The sequence below is a fragment of the Malurus melanocephalus genome, unplaced genomic scaffold (genome assembly GCF_030028575.1).
Source record: "Malurus melanocephalus ecotype Western Australia unplaced genomic scaffold, MMel_1.1 scaffold_723, whole genome shotgun sequence".
NCBI classification, from domain to species: Eukaryota; Metazoa; Chordata; class Aves; order Passeriformes; family Maluridae; genus Malurus; species Malurus melanocephalus.
In genome coordinates, this window is record NW_026623955.1 from 138239 (window position 1) to 147411 (window position 9173).

General features: G+C 42.8%; 1 protein-coding gene across 2 annotated transcripts in view; it reads right to left on the bottom strand.

Moving 5' to 3' along the window:
- Positions 1–2830, bottom strand: part of SLC3A1 (solute carrier family 3 member 1) — a 13003-nt gene extending 10173 nt beyond the window's left edge. For both annotated transcript variants that reach the window (XM_057384613.1, XM_057384614.1), the window contains exons 1-2: positions 1721–2830; positions 802–981 (exon numbers count right to left, since the gene is read on the bottom strand). In XM_057384613.1, the coding sequence (XP_057240596.1) occupies positions 802–981; positions 1721–2117 (577 nt within the window). In that variant the 5' untranslated portion in view covers positions 2118–2830. The remainder of the gene's footprint in view (positions 1–801; positions 982–1720) is intronic.
- Between the last annotated feature and the right edge of the window lie 6343 nt (positions 2831–9173).

The window sequence follows — 9173 nt, forward strand, 5'->3', positions numbered from 1 at the left end:
AAAAAAAAAACAAAAACAAAAACAAAAAAAAAAACCAAAATCACCAGACTGACAAAACAGTTAGACTAATTAGAGTTTGCAAGTAGCTGCAACACAGTTTGGGAGGGAAAGAAGGGTGAAGAAACAATCAGAACAGATTTCTGCTGCTATGAACCACTTCCATAACTCTAATTTCAACATCTGTCTCACACCTCCCAGGTGGGAAAAGCACTTCACCGGTCTAGCATCAGTGAACACACATTCTTCACCACCCTCCCTAAAGACCAGACATTTTACTGAAATCTCAAATATTTTTAGACAGGTAAACCATTTTCCATTCAGCTGAATAGCAGTAAGAAGAAACACCTGAGCAAACAGTGGGTCTGAGGCATAAACACACCAAASAGAGGACGCAATGGCAGGAAGGAAGCGTATGTTCCCTCATGTTCAGTCAGACAGAACAGCACCTCAGCTTGATCCCGGACTTTCAGTGCCTGAGGAGCACAGATAAGTGCCAGCCCAGCACCCAATAAAACATCCTCCTTTCACAGAACACAGCATTCCAGCACTGCTGGTATAGCTCCCTGTGCTTTCCGTCCTGCTCCCAGCACAGTGCCAGAGCCAAAGCGCAGGAAACAGCAACCTCAGAGCTCATGGTACTGTGGAATTGCCTTGTACCCTTCGCTGGCACCTCCATTGGCTCCTGCTCAATGCCACCACAGAGGAGATTGCCATGTGCACAAACTGAGGCCTCACATCACAACCTTGCACTGTAAGTTACATCTTTTTAATGGATTTACTTTGCTTGGAGTTGCAGCTTACCTTTGTCATGTATGGCTGCAATCAGATTCTCAAAATCTCTCATTGATCCAAAAATGGGATCAATGTCATAGAAGTCTTCAGCTCCATATCCAAGGTCTTTTAAAGGGGATTTAAAGAAAGAGGTGATCCAGATGGTTTTTATATTCAAATACGTAATATGGTCCAGTTTTTCTTGGATACCTATTTAAAAAGAAAAGGACATTATCTGTTCAGAAAAAAAAGACTTTTATTTAACCAAGTTCACCATGGGCTCTCAGAGGTGGTACACAGGTCCCTTTATCTTCCTGACAYGTTACTGCTGGTATGCAACTACAGAAACAATTTCTGCTCTTGCTAAGTGGAGTATAGTGCATCTGTTGCTTCTTRTTTAGAAATGTATTGCCCATTTTGGTGTTGAGCCTTCCCTTTCTCTGCAGGGCAGTCTCAGCTCAACTACTGACCAATGGCATTGGCTCCTTGCTATCAGGTGCCCCATCTCCATGCATTCTTATGAGCTGCTAACACCTAGACCATGAAGAAAACAACATACATACCTATTTCTTCCCTCTTTGTCAGTTTTCATTTTCCTCAGGRAAAGCAGACAACCAAACATGACCAAGTGCTCAGGCATCACTCATCCTTGTTGAGATATCTGACTCTGATGGCAGCTGTGCTGCTGCTCACTCTTAGCATCATCTCCCAACCACCCTTCCAACTCCAGGCTTAGACTTAACTTGAGCCAGCAACTCCTGGGTTTATTCACGACAATGTGAGTTGTTATTAATGTTTTCTAACAGCTTTTCTTTCCTCTGACCCTTTCCCATTAGGGTGGTTTTGTTTGTCAGACTGTACTTTTTCACTGGTGTTGTTTTTTATACACACACATACACAGACMAGTGTTACACAGCCCTGCACACAGCAAGAATGAAAACAGACTCACCTTTCAGATCCCCATTGCCATCCATGTCGCTGTCCTTGAAGGAACGAGGATAGATCTGATAGATAGGACTAGCCTGCCACCAGTCAAGGCACTTTGGAGAGAGAGCAATGATGGCAATTGTAGCACCCACAAGCGCAACAGAAGCAGCAATTATGAGCCAGAAGAGAATYTCCCTGGTGACTCTGTAGCGGGCTTGGCTGGAGAACTGCAGCAAGACTTCCTTTGGCATCCCAGCATAAGGCTTCAACACTGTCTCCTCCACAGCCACCGGGTCCACAAGAATACTGCACGTTTTTGGCATTTCTTCTTGGCTACTGGTATCTGTCTCCTTGTCCTCAAAAGCCTCATTTTGAACAAATCCATTGTTCTCCACACCTCCCTTCTCACTCAGCTCCATAGTAAGCTCCTAGCTTCCACCTCGAATGTTTTACTTGACAGGTYGTGTCCTGAGACTCCAGCCACAGCACCTTTGTTCAGTGAAATGAGAAGCAGTGCAATTAGCTATCTGGGTTGATAATCAATCCTGACCAACTGGCCAAAGTTCAAAAGCAGCCAAAAAGTGCAAAGTGCTCCTGATTTTCTGCATATTCGGCATCTTAAGCAAGATAACAAAATGCTACAAAGGCAGTCCTCCCAGGAAGTAAAGCCTATTGTTGGTACCAGCTGAGCACAGTTATATTTACTCTTGCTCTCTCCAGTACAYTTCTCTTCCCTTTAACAGCAGGGGAAAATTCAGGTTTATCAGATCTAGTAAATATGCAGCTTTCCAGGCTGGCCATAGTCTCCCCTGCCCAAAGTAGTCTGAATACGGCTAATTTAAAAACGGATAGCAAAAGAATGAAGTGTTGGCAACCACTGGCCCAAAAGCAACAACGCAAACCAAGAGGAAAAGATTCAAAGGCTGTTTGTGCTTCTTTTTCACAGTTTAACTAACCCGCCCCAGCCCACCCCCAACTCCTAAGCGCTAACAACTGCTAAGGTACATACCGATCCCAGGACTCACAGCAGGGTACATAGCATTGCTACACCCAGAGCCAGCCCCGGGGGGCAGGACAGGATAGCTCTGCACAGGCACAAGCAAAACTCAGGAGAAAAACTTATGCCCACTACTCCAATCCATCCCCCATTACAAGATAAAAAAAAGGAAGTTTAAAGAAACCTTTCCCTCCTCCCTTTCCCCTCTCTTTCTACTACTCTAGGCAGGAAAAAGCATTGCTCAAAGTCTGCACGAACATGCAGATCTGTACRCATCTGTGTGCCCTAAGCCCTAAAYGCCTGCCCAGAAGCCAGCACCCACATCCATYGAGACATCCTCTCCTGCCAGTGCCCCTGCCCAGCATACCAAAGGACACACAAAGCAATAGATTTGCCAAGGAGCCATCTTATCACCTGTAAAAGTGAACTCCTACCTGTGACCATAGGGTCAGGGTCCTGGAGAAATTTTCACAGACAACTGCAGTGGAGACAAGGCTGAGTTATGACTCAAAGAAAGAGTTTGTTATGTTTGGATCAAACTATAAAATAAGTTTATAAACTAGAGATTGTAACAAGTCCAGCATGCTATATTCAAATTACTCGAAAATGTGTTATTTCTTCAGTAGCTGAGCTAAAAAGAGGTATTTGATGCTGACATATTTAATCCTTTACTTCCTCTTCCTAACAGCAGTGCCAGGCAGCAGTGTCAGCCTGTGCAGCGTCAGGCAGTTGCGGCAGCATCCGAGATAACGGCAGTGGAGTCAGTGCCTGTAATTCAGTATTACAAGGAAATTCAGAWGTGGGAAATTCTTTGAAATAGCCTCACTCCCATTTAATGACTCTACAGTCTTAACATCATATCAGTAAGCTGTAAAAGTTCCCAGGCGGACACTGTGCACGAAGGGCATACATTTCTATTCAGCACAATGCCAGTGACTCCTCACCCCATTTAAATTGTTTCATTTCAGTGACTTAACCTTCAATTAAAGAAGGAAATTTGTAAATACAAAATTTTTTAGACTGTATCAAATACACCYCAAGACCTAGTACTCCCCAGCTTATTTTCCCCCAAACTCAGAAGTTTAAAAGTGYCCATAGCTTCCTTCCTTTATTCAAAAGCTCCCTCAATCACCCAAGCACAGCAAAGCAAGTTGGAGGCAAGAGCCAATGATGGCCAAAACACAGCCATCTGCCACAGTTGCACAGGTCAGACAAGCCAAGGAGAATCAGAACGGCCAGGTGCAGAGTATTACACCCACCAATACTGCTGGAATCGAAGATGGAAAGCTCTAGTTCCACGGGAGTATTTCAGCTCCCTCCCATCTCTTTTCTTTTAAGCCAGTGAACTTTCTGATGATAACTGCCTGCGTGGACAGATTTATTTGCTCTAAGGACACAGGCACAGCTACCCTTGGCACGCACACGTGTACAGCTGATAAAGGCCAATTTAGTGTCTCAGTAGTCAGAACATACCACTGCTCTCTGTATTCATGGTTAGGAAACCATTCCTTTTCCCTTATCTGAACATCTTGAGGGAGCTGCCTCCTCTGTGAATCTCACTGTGTGAAAGCCATGCCTTCAAAAGAGCCCCTTGTGTCCCAGTGTAATCCCCAAGTAACATTAAAGGCTTATTTATACCTTAAGTAGGACAGATCGTGTCTTAATTGCCAAGCATCTGGCTGAAAAGAGAAGGATTATACTGCTCTGGTACATAAATGCAGCCTGCAGGAGGCCMTGGATAGACGAATCCAGTGAATCCATGTGCGCCATCTCTGCTGGCTGCAGGRCGTGCAAAGATCCAGTGGCACAGTCACTATGAGGTTAAAACAGAACATAAGCCATGCTGAAAATGACCAAGGGGCAGTGCTGGTGAACACAGAGTTTGTAGAGTCGGACTGAGCTCACAGCCACACACAGTCACCTTTCAGATCAACTCCACTGTGCTCCGTGAGAAGAGCTGAAGCACAAGCAGGTACCAGCGGAACACAGCTACACTTAGGGTAGACACCTGGGCCTTGAGTTCTAAAAATCCTTCTAGAAAGCCTGCAGGAAATATCCAGCCAAGGAGCTTAAAATGATAGGTCTGATTATCAACTGCCACGGACCCAGGAGAACAAGCCCAAGAATCTGGTATTGTCTCCTGTATGATTTTCCCCACAGACTAAAAATAAAACCACACAGGTATTTTGTTGTTATTACAGACCTATTTTTTTTTCCTTTCCTCATCCTGAGGAGTTGCCTGCCTTAAAATTATTTGATAAAGGAAAAACATAAACTTCATCTTAGAGAGGCAGATCACCAACAATTCCCACTGAGCTTTAACTTTTTCCTCTTAAAATCTATTTTATGTATGCAGGCATTATGCTTCTGGCTTGCTCTCAAGCAATTCTGAAATGGTTCCCTCCTGAGCTATTTTAGAGTTTAGCAGGAGTAACTAGCCAGTGCAACCGCGTTAGCAGAATCCACTGAAAGGCATTAAGTAGTAAAGAAAACACTTGATATTCTGTGCCAGTTACTCTGTTTACCTCAGGGTTAGGTAGGGAAACAAAACCAATCTGTATGTGGGCAGTAATAGCTGCTATCTCCACACAGATTGCCATGGTTATTTCTATAAGATGGAGGGGTTAATTTTCACAAGTATTTCTTATATATAATTATTTAGATGCACTGACTGACTTAGTCATCTACTGTTTGATGCTCTACAAATGCCAAGTAGCTTGCCAGTTCCTCAATACCACAAATATTACGCTGAAAACCATGCAGAGGAGCGATTATGCACCCTAATGTGCTAAGTGTAGGAAGACGTTTATTGTTAAAAAGTTCTCTTGCTTTATACTTTTTCATTAAAAGGTTTGTTGCCACTAGAACTGGTCTGACATAATGCACTTTAAATATAACCTCATTATTTACAGAATCAGGACCAGCTTTACAGGTATGTAAAAAGGCAGACACGACGGTCATCGGCTTTACCTCAGCAGCTCCCACAAGACTGATGGATAATGTGACCTTTAAAGCTACCTTTCACTCAGCACTAAGAAAATCTTCCCTTGACCTGGAGGGCAGCTGTCAAAGGAGAGACTGTCTAGGGGAACAAGTTTCTGACACAGTATCTTTTATCATGAGCATGTCTGAAGTTTCTGCCGTCAGCCTCAAGTCCTGGGGGTGGCAAAATGTAATTGCACAGGACACCGTGACAGGATTTGGTGGGGGGGKTTGTTACTTTTTTAATGCTCTTAGTCCACTAATGGACTCTGTGATTAAAGGTTAATGTCATTATAAACGCTGTAATTAGCCACTGCTTGGCTCATGTGACATTTCAGGGGTAGGTTTCAGGGGAAGGAGGCACCCGGTCCCTGCCCCCCACGGTTGATCAGCAAGGCTGGCTTCTCCCACTATTTTTAATGAAAACAATKAACCACTAATTCTTGCTGCTACCATAGCTGCAGGAACAACAGCACGCAGCACTGACTCCATCTGCCTGCTTCCACCCAGAGGGTCAAACACTAGACACAATCCACAGATAAACAAACTCCACGTTTGTTGCCTCTCCAGAAGGAARTTCACTTATGTTAACCGGGCTCTTTTCAATTTACACTCTTCCCTTCATGGCATTCGTCACATTTCTCTCCTAGAGGACGACAACATCCAAAGGATTTTGTGTTCCAGGCTGCTCCTCAAYACCTTTCCCAGCAAGAGACCCAGACCTTGATCATACCCTTGTATGAGCTGGAGATGTTCAGCATTGTGTTAAATCGTGGCAGACTTTGTTGAAGTTTGGATGGTTGTAAACTCAAGAGTGACATTGTGTTATTGAAAACCTTCCTGAAATGGGAGAGCCACAACACAGCAGATCCAGGCAGCCCAACAGGAAGCCAAGGAGAAGCTCAAAAAAATACAAGGGCATTGCTCTACATCAGCACCACATCCATCCTTCCCTGGCTTACCAAAAAGACAGCACACAAGCTTATGTCTTGCCAGGGCCTATTTCTGACAACAATTTACACTCACTGAACAGGAACCTGAGGAGCAAGTTTGGCTCTGTTGAGCACAAAGCATTTCCTCTCRTGGAAGGATGAAGGATTTATAGGAAGGAGTTGTGAGGCAACAGCAGCCATGACATGAGCACTGCACACCTAGTGCCACACTACACAAGTTGTACTGCTTGTCACAGTGCCTCAGCTTCCCCACCTGCAGGAATCACACACACTATCACAGATACATACAGTACTCCATATGAATTCACTCCTTTTCCCTGTCTCTCTCAGAGCATYAAGAGAGGCCTTCCTGCAAATGATTTGCTTTTTCACTCATTAGTGGCAGGCATTCCGTGATCAAACCTACTCAGGCTGTGCTCCTGTGAAACGATTTCCTGCTGAAAGAGCTCAGTTTATAGAAAAAAATATYCATTCCATACAGAAAGCTTCAGTCTCTAGTATTGAAATGCTTCCCAGAGCTTTTAGAATGGCTGCATCTCACCAACAGTTCATGGACCGCACATCAGACTGCAACAGTCCAGCAGCACCAATGTGTGTAAGAATCAATGTGAGCACTGGAAGCAAAAACAAAGAACTGAAAGCACTCATTCTGTAAAAATGCCCCAAACCAACAAAAATCCTATTCTTCAACTCAGGACCCAGCATGCTGTGCAGCAACAGCAGGCACGTACAAGGATCCATACTCGTGGAAGGGGCTCTCTGACCAGCAAAACTAGACCTCAGCATCAAGAAAACATTCCACAACCACTAGAAGTATTTTCCAAACATACACACACCATTCAGTGTGGTCATAGGTAGAAGAACCTAATCTTAAATTTCATACTCACCTGAACATGTAACAACTGAAACTGAAGATGTTACAATCCTTACTTCCCATAAGTTAGAAGAACGGCTAAAAATCTAACTACTACTCTCTGAAACAGTGCCTAAAACAAGTTTTGTTCTGGAACTGTCTGGCATTCAAGGATTCAGCCATCTGGGTAAAACCACTGCTTGTTGAAAGGTGAAGAAGGCACCACCTGCAGCGAATACCAGCCTTTCACTTTTGAACTTCATGAATCCATTGAACTGTGTGGGCTCTTCAGTGTCAGATCTCACATKGTGTATCTGTATAAAATAGTTTTGGCACATTTGTTTATGCTAGTGAACCAGAGAAAAACATAATCCCACATCCTGCAAGCACTCAGTGCAKTTAACCCCACTCMATTCAGAGAAGCCATTAAGTATCACACATACCCACTCCCTGCCCCCCAAAGATAATTAAGGCACGTGTCTGCCGTTCACTCCATCTATACACGAGGCAGTCTCTCATAGCTCTCATGCTGCTAGCTCTGCTGTGCTCTCTGGGAGTCTGTTGTACCAAGTACGGGGGACAGTGTAAACTGGTTTTGGATGTCCTGCTGGATTGGTTGGATCTTGGTTGGATGTCCTGTTTGCATTTCAAATACAGATCTTTCAAATACCTGAATACTGAAGGCTGAAAAGGAAGACAGATGCACATCTTTAAGCCAGTGAGAACACAATACCCATTTGGCACATTTTTTTCTCCTTTCCCTTCACTTAATACAAAATCTTTTATTTAATGCAGTTCAAAGCATTAGGGCTATTAAAATCATATAAGAAGTCAGATCCTAAAGATGTAACTTTGCTGTTATTTTTTTTTAAATTTAGTTCACAGAAAGAACACTTGAAATATGGTAACAGCATGTAAAGAAGTTGCTGCAATTACTCACATGGGATTTTTTAATCAATTGAGTGTGARGTTAAATGAAGGAACTAGTCTCTGAAGCAGCAGCAAGGAACTTGCTATAGGTTTTTAAGGTAAGGACAAGTAGGAATGAAGAGATGAATGTAAAACATATTTCACCATTTTAAAATTTCACAGCCAGCATAATGTAAAAAGTACTAAGAGCACAGGCAGGAGTTCTTGCAAAGCATCACACCTTGACACTGTTTATGTTAGCAGAGTATTTGCAAAAAATATCTCATTACAAAGTAAATGCAGATATATTTAAGCTAGAAAAAGTATTTTGGTTTCATTTCATATCTTCTCTGCACTCAAAGACAAAATATAATTACCTAAAACACATGAGGAAAACACATMTGCTTTACATCTATTTTTTAAAATCCTGCCAAAATCCTTKTTGTACCATTAAACTTGGATGTGTTTATGAAGATGACCATTGGATGAAAGATTTTTTAAAAAAAACCCTCACATTATCCAGTTTCCCCTAAGAACAACAAATTACTGTAAATGAGTTGTCCAAGATAATCAGATGTCCCCCATTTTGCATCTGAGTAACCTGACAAACAAAACAAAACCAATGTTCATGGAATTAATTTGATGGCAATCGTGTTAAGAAGTTTCCTCCCAAAAACAAGGGGAAATATATTTTCATTAATGCAGACTTACATATACATTTACTGCAAAGTTGCAAACTAACTTCTAAATGTAGGGTATTTATTAATCTACATGTTCACTC